This window comes from Cimex lectularius, unplaced genomic scaffold (assembly GCF_000648675.2).
Source record: "Cimex lectularius strain Harlan isolate CLEC.00 unplaced genomic scaffold, Clec_2.1 scaffold321, whole genome shotgun sequence".
In the NCBI taxonomy this organism is placed as follows: Eukaryota; Metazoa; Arthropoda; class Insecta; order Hemiptera; family Cimicidae; genus Cimex; species Cimex lectularius.
The window spans coordinates 353,821-375,251 of record NW_019392921.1 but is presented as its reverse complement, the minus strand read 5'-3'; the positions used below and the strand labels follow the sequence as shown (position 1 = coordinate 375,251).

The 21,431-nt window shown below is 34.9% G+C and overlaps 1 protein-coding gene across 15 annotated transcripts in view; it reads left to right on the top strand.

Annotated features, from left to right (window-relative positions):
• The window catches only part of LOC106673154 (patronin), an 88,445-nt gene extending 75,716 nt beyond the window's left edge, over positions 1 to 12,729 (top strand). For 7 of the 15 annotated variants that reach the window (XM_024229311.1, XM_014405164.2, XM_024229316.1 and 4 more), the window contains 9 exons: positions 480 to 680; positions 762 to 998; positions 1,064 to 1,274; positions 5,385 to 5,474; positions 5,668 to 5,742; positions 6,075 to 6,164; positions 7,502 to 7,716; positions 11,407 to 11,648; positions 11,711 to 11,855. In XM_024229311.1, the coding sequence (XP_024085079.1) occupies positions 480 to 680; positions 762 to 998; positions 1,064 to 1,274; positions 5,385 to 5,474; positions 5,668 to 5,742; positions 6,075 to 6,164; positions 7,502 to 7,716; positions 11,407 to 11,648; positions 11,711 to 11,855 (1,506 nt within the window). Of the gene's footprint in view, positions 1 to 479; positions 681 to 761; positions 999 to 1,063; positions 1,275 to 5,384; positions 5,475 to 5,667; positions 5,743 to 6,074; positions 6,165 to 7,501; positions 7,717 to 11,406; positions 11,649 to 11,710 lie in introns of all 15 variants that reach the window. The other 8 variants (XM_024229309.1, XM_024229314.1, XM_024229312.1 and 5 more) reach the window with 8 other exon arrangements.
• Positions 12,730 to 21,431: the final 8,702 nt, after the last annotated feature.

Genomic DNA, 21,431 nt, shown 5'->3' with positions numbered 1-21,431 from the left:
CCAGCGTTTAACGATGGACGTAAATGGCCCAAGATTACAAGTGTCTGGTCACTGATGGTGACCATCTTTACGACCACTACAGTGGGCCATTGTGTAGAGGTGGCATGAGATTGTGATTTCAGTTGTGTAAATTTTGAATGCAGCACTACAATGATGGTTCCTTGCTCTCAAATTTCATTAATACTGAAGTCATTTCACACAAAGTACTTACAAAATGGGCTCCCCCCCCCCAAAAAAAAACAACTCCTGGGGATTGATAAGACCTCTCTCTGCTGTTGTAAACCCCCATTAACAAGAAATTAAAAAGTGAAGTGCAAAGAATCAATTTTAACTGCCATATGCCAGAAATCTACAAAATTGGGTTAATTGTTGGTAGTGGTTAAATATAGAAATGCTTGTAGGTATACAGATGCTTTTTTAATTCACAGAGCCTACACCGTTTTCATATTTCTATAGTTTTTGTTTTTGCACCTTTGTAGGAACGAGCATTAACACAAGTTTTAGACACTGGTAGTGTGACTTCAGCAGTACCACCTGAAAGCAAACCTAGGGTAACAAATTCCCCACCACCTCAAGCTTGTCCTACACCTGCACCCCCATCAAGAGCAAAAGACATGGAACCCCGTGTCCCGACCCTGCCGGTTGCTGAGCCAATCGTTATCGGTAACCAGCCAGACCCGGTGAGTTTGTGAAGCTTGTTAGAAGGACTTTTATATTTATATCTTTAGAATGTGAGTTGATTGTTTCTATTTTCTCTCTAGGGGACGTTGGACGAGATGGAAAAGAAGAAGGAAAGGATCTTGATGATGTCATTACAAAGGAGGCAGGCTGCAGAAGAAGCCCGTAACGTGAAAGAAGCTGAAATCGCTAGAAGAAGGGACCAGGAAAAGGCCAAAGAGGAGGAGAAGCAGAGAAAGAAAGAAGAAGAAAAGCGAAGAAGAGCTCAGATTTTAGAACAATATAAAATTAAAAAAGCGATTGAAGAAGCCGAACGAGAAGTATTTATTACACATTAATGATTATAACAATCGAGATTGATGGTTAATTATAAAAATATTTTTAGGGCAAACAAGTAGACAAAGAATTATTACATTCTCTCAAGGCGACTATACATAGTCCAGGAACGGGTAGCTCAGGTGCTAAGATGAGAAACAAACCCGGACAACCAACTAGGCCTCGTCCAAAAACGATCCACATTGATTCTGGTGCTGATGCCCATGATGGGACGATGACGCCGAGCAGAGGGAAAAAAGGCTCCTCTTCAAACTTATCTGGTAAAATTATAATCTCAACATAAATCTATTGCGTGCATGATTGTAGCATGCACCTGTTTTTGCAGTTAGATTTTTTAAATTTTATTTTTGAAAGGCATGTATTAGTGTAGCATAAGGCGTTTTCAATTTATTAGATAATAGGTGCTTATTAATTTAGGATTGTTGATGCTAGCATTTTTTTAAATCAACAAATTTTAAATTACAAACCATATAGCTACAATTTACAGTATTTATTACGAATTTAAAGTTACCACAATTTACAGTTTTATACACATGAAAAAATTAGTTGTTCATAGCACTACTTGATTTGTCCTGTAATTATTGATTTTGTAGTGTCAATTTTCTTTATTTCTTTTTTTGTTGGGAATTGAAAATCTTTATTAATAGTAAATAATTTTCAATTATTTTTTGTTTTTAAAGTATTAATTTTTATTTCATCATGAGGTGTACAGGCTACAGTCTGATCGAATGAATGGCCTGCCTATCTCGCAGTTTTGGTTTGTCAAACTATTGCATAATTTTTTTTTTGGCTTTAAGAAAAAAAGTTAAATTTTCAAAATATAAATGCAACAAATTTTTAATCCAAAACATAAATTCAACACACTGCCAATGTTATAGCAGCAGAAATTTGCCCTTTTTAAAGTCTATTGGCTTACGGGAACGATCAGGGTGTTGGGGTCACGGATTTGGACCAAACTTTTTTTTAGTGAGTCTACAGTCCAAAATAATGGACAAGTATCTTCCACTTCTTGTGAATAGGCCCTGGTTTCACAGAAATAGTGAAATTTTCCATTTTTTAAATTATTTTATTTTGCTATTCTACTTGCTGAAATCAACCAGGCGAAAATATCATTTTACATTTTTATGTAGATTACAACAATGACATAGCAAAAGCTATTGAAGTTTATCAATAACCAAAACAAATATTACTATAAAAATAATACTAAAAACAAATATTTTTCAAGTAAAGTAGGTTTTTTTTCCTCTGGAAGCTAATACAAAATGTCGTTTTGGCACCTCTAGAGTTGGGCCCCTAAATATTAATTTTTAAAAATGTGTGGTGATTAGTGATGACCGTTAATCGATATTTATTTAGAAATCGTGAGATGCGGTCTGGTGTGATGTAGGTTTTAGAAAAACGTTTTCTTTATCGTGCCGTTTCGATCTTTATTGAGATCATCTTCAGGGCCTGGGATTTACAAACATTGTTTACATATAACAATTACATTATGGATGTGGAAAAGTGAATTTATACAATGCAAAATATATTTTTTAGAAATACTTTGATTGAATATATAAAATATATTTTGCACACAAGACCGCATCTAAATAAATAATTTTTAAAAAATTTAAATTTATCTATTTTTTGACTTGTAAAATTTTTCTGATTTTTGAGAAGTCATCGGAATATCTGTTTGAAACGGCTCTTTTAAATATGGCTGAAAGAATTTTAATGTCAAAAGGACTATTTACAAGAAGAGGAATGTAGTTTTGAACATTATAATACATAAAATATTTCTATAATAAAATTAACCAAATAGCAAAATTATTTATCAGAAATTCCTTTTTTTTAAATAGAAATAATAGTCCAATTTTAATGTTTGATACAGTTATAAAATGCACTTGATTATTTCCTTAAAACGAATAATCAACCATAAAAATTGGTCCAGTAGCTTTTGAGATGTTAGAGCTTGCACTAGGAATGTCAGTCAGGCAGAAAGTTCGTCGAAATTATCAGTCAAAAATTAATTTACATCGATATTTCCGAAAGTCAGCATCATCAGCATTGCATAATGCTAGAATTACAATGAGGTCTAATCCAAGTTTTGACCATTTCGCATGAAAAATATTTGGTTTTTAGAAATCTTTTCGCTATTGATAAACTTCGATAGCTTTTATACGTATATTTTTACTGTGATCTACATTAAAAAAAAAAATGTTCTAAAATTATATATTCAAATAATAGATTGAGCAAATAGAACGGCAAAATAAACATATTACAAAATGGAAAATGTAATTTCTCAATAAAAGTTTTTGGCAAAACCAGGCTGGGCTTATTCACAAGAAGTGGTGGATACATGTCCGATATTTTGGAATGGAGAATCACCAAAACATGACCACCAGGTCGTCCCCTTGTTAGACAAAAATAAATCTAAGCCTGATTTTCAGAGCATTTTTGTTCAAAAATTCCCTACTTTTTACTTAAAAAGTAAAAATAACCACTTGGTTATCTACGTAGGGGAACAAGTAAAAATCAGAAGGGGGCGAGGCCTGGAGAATGTGGAGGGTGAGATTTGTTGCTAGCCTAACTCGGTAATTTTACTCCGAGTGAGTGTGGCTGTGTTAGATCTGATATTGCTGTGTTGAAACATGACCACCGTCTATTCATCAAGGCTGGACGTTTTTCCCTCAACATTGTAGCTGGGCACAGTACACCCCACCTGTAACGGTTTGGTTGCTTGGTAAGGTAGGCCGTCCACTGAAGCCATTTTCGGCCAAACTTGTTCGGCCGTTGTATGGCCGAATAGGGCCGGATGATCCAAAAGCAAAGAAACGAATGAGCACAACGTGTCCATTAAAACCAATTCGTTTGGTCATGTTGGGCCGTGTACGGCCGAAGCACTTTCCGATCCAAATAAAGTTGGATTTTTCAGTCCTATCCGGCCAAATGGTGACTTCGACTTCAACTGTCAACCACGTGACATCAAACGCTCACCATTGTTTAACGCCGTTCTTTGCTTTTTGCTTACTTTTCGTTTTGTTTTCATTTCGATGGATTGCGCAAAATTGATTAGTGCGGTTGAGGAGCAGGCTCTTGGGACATGCGTGATCCACTCTATCATCGGTGAGATGTCCAGCTAAGTGGTCAAGGATAGCTTTAAAAATGGAACTTCCAATATTTTTGTTTATTTCTTTCATTTCATTTGTATGTAAACTAAGAATTTTCGAGCAGCAACAAATCTTCTACATCCATTTGGGCTGTGTCGTGAACTGACGATAATCGACTACAGTGGACGACGGCGTTCGACTTGCTGGTCGTCCGTTTGGTCAAATAGTTCGGCTGTTGAACGGCCGTCGTAATTCGGTTCCAATGGACGAGCAGCCTTAGAGTTGCCAATAAATTAGTTCTCGGATATCCTACCAAACAGGCAATAATACTTTCCAAGAGTGCAATCCTGCTTTTGACTCCTCCATTCTTGTTGCAAATGGTCCTTCAGTGTTGAGAATTTTTTAAGGACCCACTTCTCATCCCCAGTGACCAAATAGGAAATAAACCTCTCGGATTTATTCTTTTATTTAGGTTTCAATTCAAGTGTTTCTCGTAAGGCAAACCCATGAATTTAATTTCAGTTCAACCCAGATATCAGATTCATCTTTCTGTTGCTGCTTGAAGTGTGTGAAATCTCTCTGATAGCTTTGTTATAGTTATATTTGTCCTCTTCCTCCTAATGCCTTAAATAAGTTCTCGCTTTTAAGCTCATTAGGCCTACAACAATAAGGCCGGTCTTGGATTCGCCTCGCCATTATGAAAACATCAGAACCACCTGTTGATCACCGTAAACTCCACATAAATTTTGATAGGCATCTGTTTCTAAGTCATACACATGCAGTTTATTGTAGACTGTCTTTTGGGATCAACTACCCCTTTCTTAACAATCTCATTCAATAAGGCTTTTTCCACCTTAAAAGATAATATGTAATGGGGCTAGAATGTTATAAAGGATTGCTTTTATAAGTATATAAAGTCGAAATTTGAGAAAATTAAAAAAAAAATGCACGGACCCACCTAATCTTCTGAGATCTGACAAACCAACACTGTAGATGGTATAAAGCTAAGATCTCGTCAGCCCATTGATCTCAATTGATTGAATATTGATTATAAGTGTTTAAATTGATTGAATATCAATTGATTAAACATCAAGTTTAATTAGAAAAAAAAATGAGGAAAACCAAAACACTGCTAATATACATTTCAATTTTTTAAAAATATTTTTTTTATAGCTTTTGCATTTTATAGAGATCAGAAATAAATGGCTTTATGCTAGCTAAATTTGACATTAGGCATTTTTATTTTATGTTAATTTGTTTGGAATGTTGTGATGCATGTAGCATTTGGTACCCCAATGCGGAGGGATTACTATCGAGGTTCTCAGGACTGCTTAACCGAAACTAGAAAGAATTCCTCTCGTTTATATTCAGGTATTTTATTTTAATTAAATACTTTTGTTATTTATTTTTATTTTATAGTGCTTTTGAAATGTGGATAATTAAATAATAAAGGATGAAGCGTTTTAGCTGTTTTGTAGTGTATTTTGTTATGTGTTCTGCTTTAAAATCATGTTTGTATGGTTTGTGGGATAAGTGTGTTGTTAGAGACGAAGTATTCTTTCAGAAATCGGCGATGAGAGTAGAGGAACATCTCCAGGAAGATCTTTAGGAAGAAGGTCGTCCTATAAAACATCAAGAGGTGAGTATTAATGTTTAGCTTATTACGGTCGGTATAAATAAATGTGCTTTCTGACTGTTTTTACCTTGAACATATATGAAAAGCAAAATGTGTTGTAGTTATTTTTGTTTTTTGTCTAAATGTTTTTTGAAAGCTTCTTAATCACAATAAAAGTAAGCGTACAAGCAAATATTCAAAGCACAGCTACATTGCAAAAGCACTAAGCACTTTAAAATGAGAAATGAGTATTATAATAACTTTATTTGCAAAACCAAATTACGTAAAGCCAACGAGTTTTCTCTGGGGGTTGAAAGTCGTTTTGAGAACAGACGAGAAATTGCGTGTGGTTACAGATGCATCACCTGAAGTGAGAACGATGGGACGTTCAAAGTACGGGACTTACCAGGCGAGACGCAAATCTAACTCTCTCATGAATCTTGCTGGTAAGACTTAAAACCTAAACCTACAAGCGGTGATGGTTCGGATCTACCCCATAATCAAATAAAAATGAGCACTAAATATTCAAATAACTTTATAAAAGCACATATTTATCTAAAAGTGAAAGACTTAACTTTTCAAATAAATAATTTTGGGGGAATAAATTTCTTTTTTTAATGAAAAATATATCGAAATAGTAAAAGATATTTTGTTTATTTCCAAAACTTGGAAAACAAAGAGGTCATTGGTTCTTTGACATATTTTGTACGTAGTGTGTATTTATTGTATTTAAAATAATTTTACTTTTATTTAATGAAAATAATAATATTAGCAATATTAACTTATTAATTATAAACTTTGTAACTAAATAAGGTTTAAAATGTAACTAAATATTGTCATAGTTTGTTTTAAAAATTCTGTCGCTTATTGTTAATACAATTTTTCTCTAAAAGACCTACTTGAACTTATTGTGCATAAGTAAAAGGATTTTGTTCAGCAATTTTCACATAATTATGTCCCTAATAATGTAAATTCTTATTTGTACAATGACTATTATCTTTTTTGATTTAATTATAACTAACAATGTGCCAAACTCTTTTTTCCCCTGAAAATACAGCCCACTTATTTTGAAGAATTATGTCGAGGGCTGGGTTTGAAAATATTCCAACCTAATTTACAATTTTCAATTAATTAATATTTAAGTAAGGTTGAGATAAAAAGTCAGTGTCACGAGCGGGATTCGAACCCACGACCTTCGGCTACGCCACTGCTCTACCACTTGAGCTATCGTGACTTCGATCCACTCAGACACCAACGTCGGTCTAATTTACAATTTTGCAGATCTTTTATTTTAACAAAACAGTGTCAACTTTTAATTAGTGGGTACCACTAGAGAGGCAAAATTGGATTAAATACGAAAGAAGCATTGTATAAATAATAATACTCATTTAGGGTATTGCCTGTTTATTTATTCTGTAAATAGTGCTGTAATTTAGAAAATATAAAAATAAAATTGTAAATAATAATGGAAATAAACAAAATGTGTACATATATAAAAAACATTTCATTAAAACAATTAACGCAATGTGCTTTTAACATGCTTTCTAATGAGGTTGAGGTGTTTTTTTCCTTTACATCTTAGTAATATATTTAGGGTTACTCATTAGCTAGAAAATCATAGAATAGAAACATTTTCTTTTCTTTTGCCATTATTTTATATAGAGTACATTTAAAACATTTTGATTTTTCAGATGACTTAGGCAGAAAATTTTATTTATTTCAATTTGAACTATTGTGTCTCGGTTGTACAGAACGTTTTTAACTTGTTTTCTGGGTGTCGCAGGGTCCAGCTGTGACCAGGACAGTTTAGCGTATCGCTACGGCGATACCGATTCAGGACTTGGGAGAGCTACACCGCCGCGGAGGGTACCTTCACCATCCGGTCCCGGTTCACTGCCAGCTTCACACAGGCGAAGGTTCGACGACAACATGTCAGATGCTGGTAGTGATTACACCGGTCCAAGACTTTATAGACAACCTACAACTAAGAGTAATAAGGTAAATGTTTTCATTGTTTATTACTCAAATAATTATACTCAATTTTTTCAAAATGAAAATTTTTTTGTCATAGGCGGGATTCAAACCCATGACTTTCGGCTAAATATGCTGCTGCTCTACCACTTGAGCTACCGTGACTTTGATCGTCCATGCCTCAAAAGTCACGGTAGCTCAAGTGGTAGAGCAACGGCGTATTTAGCCAAAAGTCGTGGGTTTGAATCCCGCCTGTATCAGAAATTTTTCATTTCGAAAAAATTGTGTATAATTAATTGAGTAATTATATGATTAAGAATAAGCTGATAAATGTAATTTAAAAGTTTGCATTTTGTTTTTTGTTAAAAGTGGAAAAATTATATGCTAGGTGATGACCGTTGATGATTATGGTGATGATGATGTGGGGATAGCGGTCACATAGGTTAGAAAAAATCTATTTCATTGAGCCGATGTTTTTAAAAAATATATTTCCTTTCTCAAGGCTACGCCTAAAAAATTCTATCAAGGAAAAATTGTTCAAAAATAATTGTTAAAAGTGAATAATTGTAAACTTAAGGTTAAGGTTGGTGGGGGCTGCGGTAGCCAAGGGTTAAGGTGTCAGACTCTTGGCTAGTAGATCCCGCGGTCGTCGGTTCGATCCCCACCGTCGCCTCTGGACTTTTTCTGACACCTAAGGGGACCGGTGGCTACAATTGAAAAGAAATTGACACGACACTCATCAATGGAAGGAGCAGGATCAGATCTCAGCGACCCTGAATTTAGTCCCAACCCCCTTCAAAAATGAGTTTCTTTGATAGAAGAACACCGGCACACCGGGGGCTCAAATTCACGTGTTGCGAGCCCCCCAAAAATGGAGCCAGGATAAAGTACAATAAGCTGTACAGCTGCAGTGTTCAGGAGGGAACTCCTCCAGTTCCTGGTATGTATTGTAAAAAAAAGAAAAGTTAAGGTTAAAAGGAGTCGTCCTTAATCAATTCAGGACGGTGAGCATGATATCGCACCCTTGCTTCCTCCAGTGTGGTACTGATAGCCTGAGGTACTTTGGTAACACGAGCTTAATATTAATCTCTAGATTCACTAATTTCATGGTCCGCTTGACCAATTAGTATATTATAATTAATTAAGGTTTTTAGTTTAGATAAAAAAGTCAATGGCACGAGCGGGATTCAAACCCACGATCTTTGGCTATGCCGCTGCTCTACCACTTGAGCTATCGTGACCTCGATCCACTCGGACACTAACTTCCCACCTCAACCCCACCTTTTGAATTTTCCCTCCTTTTTGCCATTTTTCAAATCTCGTGAAATTGGATTGGATTCTCCACGCCAAATGAAATGGTCACGGAGAGCTTTAGTGAAGGATACTTCATTTTAAATCATTAAATTCACTAATTTCGTGGTCCGCTTGACCAATTAAGGTGTTTAGTGTCGAGTGGATCGAGGTCACGATAGCTCAAGTGGTAGAGCTGCGGCGTATCAAGCCGAAGATCGTGGGTTCGAATCCCGCTCGTGCCGTTGACTTTTTTATTTCAACTAAAAATCTTAATTAATTGTAATTAATCTCTAGTTTCTTCACTTTTAGACTGAAGTTTCAAGAAACAGTGTGTTGCTTAAAATGGTAAACAACAGTGTTGTTTTCTAAATTTCCCACTCTCTACCACAAAAAATAATAACTTACAGCTTCTATGAGCTGGAATGTAAACATTAAGTGAAAGGTAAAGAATCACTCTTTCAGTGCATCCCTTGGGGAACGAAGAGCACTTGATCGTCCTGATTTTTTTTTTTTTTTTTTTTTTTAAATCAGATATTGGTACCTATAGCTTTGGAGTTTTTTTTATCGTCTCCCATGTCTAACCTTCAGGTTTAGGCTTTTCCTCTCCAAGGAGTAGGCATCTGTCTACATAGACATGCTCTGCTGTTTTTTCTTCTGGACGATATCTGCACACAGGGGGGTGTATATTGCTACTCAACTCAGAACTCAAGATCTGGAGGTCTGTCTAGTCAGAGACTTGTATGAACATACACGGAGGTGGTGCCTGTTTCCTCCAGGGGAATGATAAGGACCGCAATTAACCTCTTATGATCATTCAACCCTTAAGCCAGAAACACACTTACCCGATGCTACGCCATGCGACGCTACCCGACGCCTTGCCACGTTTTGGTGGGGTGTGCACATCTATCCGATGCAATTGCAACGCATCTTTTGTTCTTAATGCACTATTTTGAGCCAAACCTTGTAATAAATTGTTAGTTTAATTTTATGAGCACAACCATCTAATAAATTGTTTGTTAAACCTAATTCTTTTAAATAAATTAATTCACTACTTTCGTGGTCTGCTTGACCAATTAATAACTGACAATTAATTAAGGTTTTTGGTTGAGATGAAAAAAGTTAATGGCACGAGAGGGATTCGAACCCATGACCTTCGGCTAGATACGCCGCTGCTCTACCACCTGAGCTATCGTGACCTTGATCTACTCGGACATCAACTCCCCATCTCAACCCCACCTTTTGAGTTTTCTCTCCTTTTGCCATTTTTTCGTGGTCCGCTTGACCAATTAATAACTGACAATTAATTATCAAGGTCACGATAGCTCAGGTGGTAGAGCAGTGGCGTATCTAGCCGAAGGTCGTGGGTTCGAATCCCTCTCGTGCCATTAACTTTTTTCATCTCAACCAAAAACCTTAATTAATTGTCTTTTAAATAAAGTTACTCCTAACCATCACAATTAAACAATGTTTATAAAAACATGCATTTTTTATCTCGTTTAATTTGGTTTTCATTAAAATAACATGTAATTAATATAACGACAAAATTACATGTACTTAGTTTGAAATAAGTATGAGTGTCAAAAAATATGAGTGTCCTGTTCTGATGCTACCCGACATTAGAAAATGGTGTAATTTTACAAGCAAAACTATGAAATAAATTGTTAATTAAATTTTATGAGCAAAACCGTGTAATAAATTGTTCTAATTTTAGTATATGTTCCGCCGAAGCGAGTACAATAAATTGTTAGTTAAATTCATTATATCAAAAAATCATATTCCGGTGTTTTGATTAATTTTCTACCAAACCATTAAAACCAATTTTTTAAATAAAAACTAATTAATTTTTAATCACAGCTAATTTGGTTTCTATTAAAATAAGTATGTTGTAATTAATATAACAACAATAATACATGCAGTTTGAATAAAAATATGAGTGTCCGGTTCTTTTGTCTTCGACTGTACTCGATGCGACCCGACAAAAATCTGGACAGTGGGGATCGCAGAGCGTAGGTTAGCGTGGCATAGCATTGGGTAGATGTGCACGGGGGTAATGCAACCTTATGGAAAATCGGAGTTTGGATTTGCGTCGGGTAGCATCGGGTAGATGTGCACGGGGGTAATGCAACCTTATGGAAAATCGGAGTTTTGATTTGCGTCGGGTAGCATCGGGTAAGTGTGTTTCTGGCTTTAGCGGCCTTACATCTTGCTTGGGGTGTTTTTTATTAGGGCTATTTCCCTGTTAATGAGCTGGGTAGTCCCCATTAGCTCCAACCTTTGAATGATATCTAGACTGAATACGTTGGATAAGGAGTTTCGTCCAACTAAGTTTTTGGTATAATTACAACTTAGGCATGGTGGGACTCATAATAAGTATTATAATAATCCTAGCAATATATATTTGTTAATTTTGTTCTTTGTTTCCAGGGTATCGTACTGAATGCAGTTGAATATTGTGTATTTCCCGGAGTTGTGAACAAAGAGGCGAAAATGAGGGTCATAGAAGAAATGAATAGGTCAGAAGCGAAGCATTTTCTGGTCCTGTTCAGAGATGCCGGTTGCCAGTTCAGGGCCTTGTACGCGTACTATCCCGACACTGAAGAAATTGTAAAACTCTACGGAACCGGGCCTAAACAAGTTACAGATCGAATGTTTGACAAATTTTTTAAGTGAGTATTACATAAATTTTTATTTATCACTTGTTTTGTAACCAAAATTTTTTTTTAAATAGGTATAATTCTGGAGGAAAGTGCTTCTCACAAGTACATACAAAGCATTTGACAGTCACTATAGATGCTTTCACGATTCACAACAGCCTGTGGCAAGGAAAGAAAGTCAATCTTCCTAATAAAAGGGATATGACATTAGTCATTTAGTCAGCTAACAGCTATATTAAAAATATTTATACATAAAAAACCAATTTAATTTTTGTTAATTTAACCGATAAAGAAACAAATAACGAAAATAACCTTTATACATATTAAACTAATTTGATTTGTTAAACTTTGTATATAGCATATAAATATTTTTTCAATTTATTCTCAATATGATGTACCTCTAGACAAAAGACAGCTTAATAGCTTATTAATTGTACATTGTAAGAATTAATGGACTAATGATGATATGTATTTGAAACATTGGATGGATATTTTGATTGTAAACAGAAAAAAAAATCAATTTTGCATGTTATCTATCAATTAGGAATTGTTCAAAATCTATTTTGGATCGTCGAATGAATAATGTATACAGGTTATTGGCAAAATAAAAGAGATATTAATAAAATAAATTGTGTATTGCACACTTACTAGAAATATTTTTTTAGAGAAATGTTTATTGTTTACCAAGTTTACGAACAAATTCGAGACAAAAAATATAAAATGATAATTATATAGTAAATAAAGTTATTTTTACAAATTGGTTTTAAATTGATTAATATTTAAATTGAGAGAGTTTAAAAGAAATATTTGTTTCTTAAAAAACAAAAATGTTTGTTTTTAGAAATCAATACAATTCAAAGGCTACATTAAAAATTTAGAAAAATTTCAGTATGTGACAATATATAGTTCATTGTGGAATAATCGATAAATAAAAAAACAACAAAACATAATACAACAATAAAAAAAAAAGAAGCAACATCACAATTAGAATAAATAGCGTCTAGTTATTTATTTTGGCAAATTGAAAGAATTACTAGAATTCAAAACATGTTCCAATTAATAGCTGTGCCAATTTATTTTTCTGCTTTGAAAATATTGTTATTTTTCTTATTCTTATATTAAGTTGTGAACTATGGGGGGGGGGAGTTTACTGAAGTTGCTTCGCTTAAGTTAATTTATAGTAACGTGTCAAATACGCTTTCCGGACTCTCGTGAATATAAATATATAAATAAATTATAAAAAGATATATATAGATATTATACATATATATATATATCGCTTCTTTGTTACATAAACATTTTTTTAAAAGAAAACAAAGTATTATTTTGTAAATATGTTTCATTTTTGAGCCTTTGTGCCGTCGAAATAATTGTTTCCCCTGTTTTTATATATTCCTGATATTTGATTATTTATTAATAAATTAATTGTAATTAAATGTACCGTTAAAAAAAGTAATGATTTAACAGTACTACCGGTATATTTGAATAAAAAAATGTGATGAATAAATATTAATTGTGTAACCATTTAATTATTTTGTAATTTTACCTTATCTTTTTTTTTCACATATCCTTTCTTTCCTATATTGCAAGACTTGCTTTCATGTTTTAAGTTTTTAGCAAATAATTTTTGCTAATTAGAGATTACATAATTAAATATTCTGTAAGAAAGTTTGATTGCCTGTTGTTGGTCTGCAAGTTCTGTTCTATCATATTTACTGGTAAAAATAGGCAGATACAATACTTGCAAAGTGTCCATTAGTTGCACTTCAAGGACTGAAATCTGTTTTAACAGTCAATACTTAACTAACCTTATACCTTAAAACTGTACTGCAACCACTTTGGACATAAGTAGTCGAGCTGTAGGGTTCTGCCAAGCCATCCAACATCCATCCAGTGTATTCCTCTAATCAAAAGTCATCAGACAAATTGTAAAAACTCGTTACATCACTAACCTCACTATCAACAATGACATTGCGTTTATTGTGTGGTGATTAGTGACCGTTAATCGATATTTATGTAGAAATCGTGAGATGCAGTCTGGTGTGATGTAGGTTTCAGAAAAACATTTTCTTTATCGTGCCAACGTTTCTATCTTTATTGAGATCATCTTCAGGGCTCAAAGTGTTTGTCTTCTGTGTAATTGTGCCATTCTTGCGTGTCGTGTCGAGAGTGCCAGTGAGATTTTGCTATTTTGTGTTTATATACGTTGGATTTTGAAGGGGTGGGAAAGGAAGTCGGTATAGAAAAGACATTTTTGTATAAGGCGTTGGCTTCTTTGAGGTGAAAAGAGCCGACGAAGGGAAAAAATGTGTTGGTGGCCAGATTATCCTTTCAGGATTATATAGAAAGGGATAAATAGGAAAAGGAAAGCTGAATTATTGGGAAATTAGACTATGTGAAAAATATTTGATGTGTGGAATGTAATGTGATGATATAGGTATGTTATCTGTATTGATCTAAAAAAAAATTCCGTTTATTGAAGAACTGATCCGTTCCAAATTCTAAAAGTCCTAATATGTCCAAATCGGTTGTAGTAGTGTTTTGTAAATTGTAAGTTTGTTTTTTGTCGATAGTTTAGACTGTTGTCCTATTTGTCCTTTGCAGTAGACCATACCGTCTGTTTAGGTTTTGTCGTGTATGTTGATTCCACGTTAGTCGTGAGTCTAGGTGGAACCCAAGGTAGCGAATGCGTCGGATTTGGGGATAGGAACGTTGTTGTAGTATATCGTGAAAGGAGGTTTACTTTGGAGGGTAAATGTGACATGGACTCTCTTGCTTTCGTTTATCTTCATTTTCCATTGTCTACACCAATCTGGTATACATGAGATATGTTCCTGCAGATCTTATTACTGCTGCTATTGTTTCTATTTATATATTTTATTACGTGATTTATTTTGCTGTATGTTACCGTCAAACCTTCATTCAAGTGTCAGAATTATAAAAATTTCTGTGGCCTTACTATTTTTTAATGACACTAATAAGAAACCCTCCACAAATTGTTAGAATTTAGTGAGAATAGTAGTTTCATGTGCGTTTATTAAAAAAAAAAAATAAATAAATAAACAAACATTCCGGCAGATGGCTGTCAACCATAGGCATAATATGCTTTTATTTATATTTATTTTTACTATTAATTAAGGGTCTCAGCCGTACCTTTTGAATTTTGTTGAGATGGGAAGTTAGTGTCCGAGTGGATCGAGGTCACGACAGCTCAAGTGGTAGAGCAGCGGCGTATCAAGCCGAAGATCGTGGGTTCGAATCCCGCTCGTGTCATTGACTTTTTTATCTCAATTGAAAACCTTAATTATTTGTAAAATAACAACAAATATGAATTAAGTATAAATCGACGTATACTTTGTACCATCTTTGGATAACAGTANTAGAGCAGCGGCGTATCAAGCCGAAGATCGTGGGTTCGAATCCCGCTCGTGCCATTGACTTTTTTATCTCAACTAAAAACCTTAATTAATTGTAATGTATAAATTTGTCAAGCGGACCATGAAATTAGTGAATTTATTTTTACTGTTTGTTACTCTTAGGACCCTTGTCTCAAAATAATGTATTCTTTCTCTCACTCTCTCTGTGTTTCTTCCTCTCTCCTCTCTCTCTCACCACTTCATGTTAAGTGTAAGAAAGGTCCAAGAAACTTAACTTTATGTGAATGAATAAAACCATCAATCAATCAATCAACCACCAATGAATAGCCAAGTAGTTAGATGGAATGAGTTTGTTTTTCTTACAAATCGAAGAAATTGGTAATCCCTATTACAAATGTGATCAATATATAACTAGAGAGATAGATCGTATCTAAAGATGATTTCAGGTCTTTAATGGTGTTTCTTCTATTTAGAAGATATCCATTCTTTAAATAAAGGTGGTCAAGAACCGTTTTACCTTTAGATCAGGGGATATGCTTTTTCAATGCACCATTCAGGGAGAGTGTAGCAGTGTTGAGTGAACAGAAAGGAGAGAAAAAAGGCAAATGTGAATATTTTTGGATTATCAGCATAGGCCATAGTGCATATTAGCTTTTAGAACCACCTCCTGTTTTGAAACATTGTTTATAAATTAACAGATGTCGCCATGTTTTAAGAAATTAAAATGATTGGTTTTTTGACGATCAGTAGCTCGGTTGATTGTATCAGGTCGTAAAGCACGAAGAGCAGGTGGTGGAGAAGATTCAGTAGCCGTTCCCTTATCTTTCCCGTCATATTTCTGTACTTGACGGGGCATCGTGCATTATACGTCTGCCACGTGCGTTAGTCGCACCCCCCGTATCGAAATTTATTCATTTTTTACCTCCAGATGCGGGAGATGGTGCGAGGGACGTCATCCCGAGTTTTCACGTTTCACAGAGAGCTTCCACGGTCTCAAAACTCGAGGGAGGATCCGTTTTGAGGTCGTGCTCCGCGTTTGTAGAAAAAGTGGTGCAAGTGGGGAAGAAACTCGTGGTGATGAAGACGAGTCGGACGAGGCCCGCATGAGGGCAGGTGGAGTTCAAACAGACCTACAATGCAAAAGGTGGCAAAGAGAAAATTAAAAATAAATTCTATGCAAAAATAAAGAAACGATCCGTGCACATGTTTTCAACGGACCCAACAGCGTAGGTAGGTCAGCTAAAGGACTAGACTTGTCGGCCCAAGGTACCTAGTAATGTGTGATTCGATGTCCACTAACTAATCATAAAAAATTTTGTACTATCGTTGTATTTATGGGGAGAAAGTGAAAAGAGAAAGAAATTGTATTGTGCATCTAAAAAAAAGGAAACAAAGTTATTTTGGAGTGTTAAGCGAGGGGAATGATACTTGTCATACAGGAAAAATGATAAGGACACGCTTAAGAAGAAAAAGAATATCTTCGTTGAAGAACCTAAAAAAGTCCATTAAGTTTAGTGGTCTAATTGACCAAATTACTTCTTTCAATTAATTATTCTTTTTATGTAAGGTGTTGGTTAAGATGAAAAAGCTAGCGTCACAATCGGGATTCGAACCCACGACCTTCGGCTAAATACGCCGCTAGTCTACCACTTGTGCTATCGTGACTTCGATCCTCTCGGACACCAACTCTCCATCTCAACCTACGACCGTTCGAATTTTATCTCTTTTTGCCATTTTCAAGAGTTGGTACCGAAGGTCGTAGGTTCGAATCCCGCTCGTGACACTGACTTTTTTATCTCAACCAAGACCTTACATAGAAAGAATAATTAATTGAAAGAAGTAACTTGGTCAATTGACCACTAAAACAAAATGGATTTTATTTATTATTCTTTTTGGTTTTCTTTCAGTTCCATTAACCATTGAGGCGAAGCTCGTGGGTTCGAATCCCGCTCGTGACAACCAAAACCATACATAAAAAGATGAATTAATTGAAAGAAGTAATTTGGTCAATAGTCCCCTAAATAAAATGGATTTAATAATCTTTAATTTATTCTATATAAAGAAGAATAAACAGAAAAGCCCGCATATTTGTCCGGCATGTAGAAAGTTTTTTCGATGTGTCTCACCTGATTGAAATGAAAAAAAAGTTAGTGTCATGATCAACCGAAGCCGACGGTCGTGGGTTCGAATCCCGCTCCTGACTAGCTTTTTCATCTCAGCCAAGACCTTACGTAAAAAGAATAATTAATTAAAATCTAAAGAAGGTTTGGGAGCACCACTTCAATATAACTATTTCAAGCTGCCATTTCAAAAACCAGAATTGCGATGGTGATTGCTAACCTCCTACTGGAGACAGAACCTCAAGAAGAAGAATAGAACAATTCCATAAATTCATTTTTGGAAAGATCATATTTCGTATTTTATTAACGTAAACGGTAAAAGTAAATCATAAAAATCATCCAACCTCTCATCCCGCTCATGATTTTTTTGGGATTTCATATTGAACATCGTCCGACTAAATTAATTTTCACTTTTGGGCACAAAACTTCTAAATCATACGGAAATCCGCTCGTTCGCCTCGTTCTAAATTATGTTCATTAAGAGTTTCCAACTTCTCCGGAGATAGGCCCGTGGCTTTTGAAAACTGAGCATCGAGGTACTGTCTTCCCTTTAGCCAGACTGACGCCTGATCATATCTTATTACACGGGGAACTTCCTTTTGTCTTACCGGGGCGAATCAATGGTAATCCGAAACTGGAGGAGCGACATCAAAAGACACGTGGGGACAAAAGCGTGCCGATCATCCTCGGTGGCAGCCGCTGTACACAATGGGACGGAAAAAGTGTTTTGCCCTTTTTTCTGTTTTTCATTCCTGCCTTTTGTCTTAATAAGGGCTCGTCGGTTTGATTTCGGTTTCGGATTTACGCCTCTCTCGATTTAAGCGTCAATCCACGAAAATTTGGATGTTGTGTAGGAGCAGGATACGAATTCCAAAATCGTTCTCAAATTTTGAACGGTTTAACAAAATTCTCGATTTTTGGTAGCTTTTAGTCAATATACTTTATATTTGTCTAAACGGGCCAATCAGTACACAATTTTAAATTTCAATACAAGGCAGTAAATTAAGCGTGAGACTATTATAAACACAGATCCCACTATATAGTCCTCTCTTGTTCAATCCTTTCCTGAATTTCTAAAATGCCACGTCATAATAATAATAATAATTACAATTAATTAAGATTTTTTAGTTGAGATAAAAAAGTCAATGGCACGAGCGGGATTCGAACCCACGATCTTCGGCTAGATACGCCGCTGCTCTACCACTTGAGCTTTGAATTTTCCCTCCTTTTTGCCAATTTTCAATGAATTTCAATGAGGGAAAATTCAAAAGGTGGGGTTGTGATGGGAAGTTGATGTCCGAGTGGATCGAGGTCACAACAGCTCAAGTGGTAGAGCAGCGGCGTATCAAGCCGAAGATCGTGCGTTCGAATCCCGCTCGTGCCATTGACTTTTTTATCTCAACTAAAAAACCTTAATTAATTGTAATATATTAATTGGTAAAGCGGACCACGAAATTCTGAAAATAATATAATAATTTTATTTTCGCCTGTCACCCAAAAGCAGTGCTTGTAACAGGAGGCAGAAGTTATGTACTGAACAAAATTGCTAAAAATTAAATCACATGAGGTCAGAATCTGTTTGAGACAAAATAAATGAACTAAAAAATAAAAACAACGAAGCGAGATAAACAAAAATAAAATAAAATGCAATAAATTCAAATAAAGATATTAAAAAAATAAACAATACAATAATTGTCATATGATGCCAAATATACCACAAAGAACGTTCAAATTATAAATATAAAATTTTTACTGTAATAAATTTTTTGAAATCATAGAGAATTAAATTTGTTAAAATTAATTTTAGTATTGTAAAGAAACTTAAAAACAACATTTAATAAAAAATTAAAGTAAAAATTAATTCCATTATGTTTGATTATCTGATTGACCAAATTACTTATTTCAATTAATTATTCTTTGTATGTAATGTCTTGGTTGAACTGAAATGCGACCTCCAGCAAAGATACATTTCCAGACTACTCCATTGGTAGAAAGAATGCCGAGGCGTCTTCGAGATGCAATTAAAGCAAGAGGAGAAAATATGCGATATTTAAATGTTAATTAAAAATCCAAAATAAAATTAAAACAAATTTTATCTGTCTGTCTTTGTTTTCATTTTTCATTTATCATTTTCTTTAGAAGTTTACATTTTTTAAACTTTTTTAGATGAACTCTCAATTATTAAACGTTAAAAAACGTGAAACTTTGATTAATATATAAAAATATACACAAATCAAGTTATATTACAACTGGGTGGAATTTTTTGCCTGTGAGTTTATTATTATATTTTTGTTTTTAATTCCTGATTTTTTCCTTAATAAGGGCACCTCAGTTTGGTTTCAGTTTTGGATTTGCGTCTCTCGGGTTTTAAGCATCATTCACTGAAAATTTGGACATTGTGAAAGAGCGGGGTAAAAGTTCCAAAACAGCCCTCATATTTTTTCCGATTTGAAAAAATTCCACATTTTGGGCAGTGTGTGGTGATTAGTGACCGTTAATCGATTTCTAAATAAAAAATTTGGGCAGTATTCAATTTTCACTTCAGTACAAAGCAATTAAGCCTGCGATCGTTTATTACGATAAATCAGATTGTTTAGTGGTATTTAATATCAGAAAAATTGCGTGGACGACCACCTGAAAGGGTTGCGACCCACGCGACTAATGCTCGCCGCGTGCCGAGCAGGTGGCTACTAATAGAACAAGAACAATGAATTCCCAATTACCTGACAGAAAATGCGGCCATGCGGGACAGATGATAACTGCCGACCGTTAACAAACGTTTGTCACCTTCGTCTCCAACCGGGAAAACAGAATGCACGAACAAGGAGATAAGGTCTGAAGGGAGAAATGGGATTCGAACCCTTATACCGATTATAAGAATATGTAAGCCACTACAGTCTACTGCGAGCAATAAAAACCCGAGCATAATAGGCTAAACGTAATTAAACGGTCAAATTTAACTTAACATGTATGATTCAGTCTCATAAAAAATTGTGAATAGTATTGTAAGTTTTTTCTTGAGGTGAAGTTCTTTTACCATAACCAAATCGGGCCAATTATGTGCCAATTCAGAAAATAACAGATCAACAACTGAAGATAGTGAAGTCCTAAACACATCTGACAGACCAAAACAGCGAGGATAGGACCAAATAGACCAAACAACATAATGAGATAATACCAGAAGAGATCAAAAAATAAATCAAGATGAAAAAAGGCAAAATTCGGTTTTGATTCTCATCATTCCTCTCCCAAAAATCCGCAAAAAGTGCAGTCTATGTGTTTTTCCAGACAGCAAGAAAATCTCGAATAAGCCTGGCACCAAGGATTTTGATCAAAAATAAAAAATTTCTCGATGCTTTTTATAAAGTCATTCAGTGTTATTTAACAGGCAGTATTTTTTTCTTTCAAGTACAACAGTATCGACTTCGAGACCTCTTAACTCAGACGTGCCTCAAGGAAGCATTTTAAGCCCTCTCCTGTTCTTTGGCTTGAGTCGCCTTCATCAGATGCATTCTTTATTGCTGAAATTGCGTCAACTGCACTCAAAACATCAAATCTGCCCAAGAAACAACTCACTTCTGGCTGAGGTTAAAGAATGAATAAATTGACAGGTGGAGAAAAAAACGACTAATCTTTAAAAATGAGCAATTGATCAATTCACATACACTTTATCCCGTCCTTGATTCATCATCATCAGCAGTGCCTTACTCTGTCCCGCGAGCATTGGTTATCATTATCCTCCACTTTTATTTACCTGAACGATGCTGTCTTTTTTATATGTTCGTACATTTTCTTATGTTTTGTAGCCAAGACGTTTGGTTCCGTCCTATCAAATTTTCCTTTTATAATCAACTTAGGTGACCTGTAAGAATTTTTCCTGCATAAGCCTTTCTGTATTTAATATTAGATAAGAGGCCACTTCCGGTATTAGCCCTTTGAAGTAGCTGTTCATTTGTTTGAAATTCTATGGAACCACATTTTAAATGTTTCTATTATATTCACAGTATGTACCACTCCATTTAATAGAATTGACTATATGTCTTTAGTACAAATACTTAAACTATAATATCTAGATTCACTAATTTCGTGATCCGCTTGACCAATTAATACTTTACAATTAATTAAGGTTTTTAGTTGAGATGAAAAAACGTTAATGGCACGAGAGGGATTCGAACCCACGACCTTCGGCTAGATACGCCGCTCAGGTGGTAGAGCAGCGGCGTATCTAGCCGAAGGTCGTGGGTTCGAATCCCTCTCGTGCCATTAACTTTTTTTCATCTCAACTAAAAACCTTAATT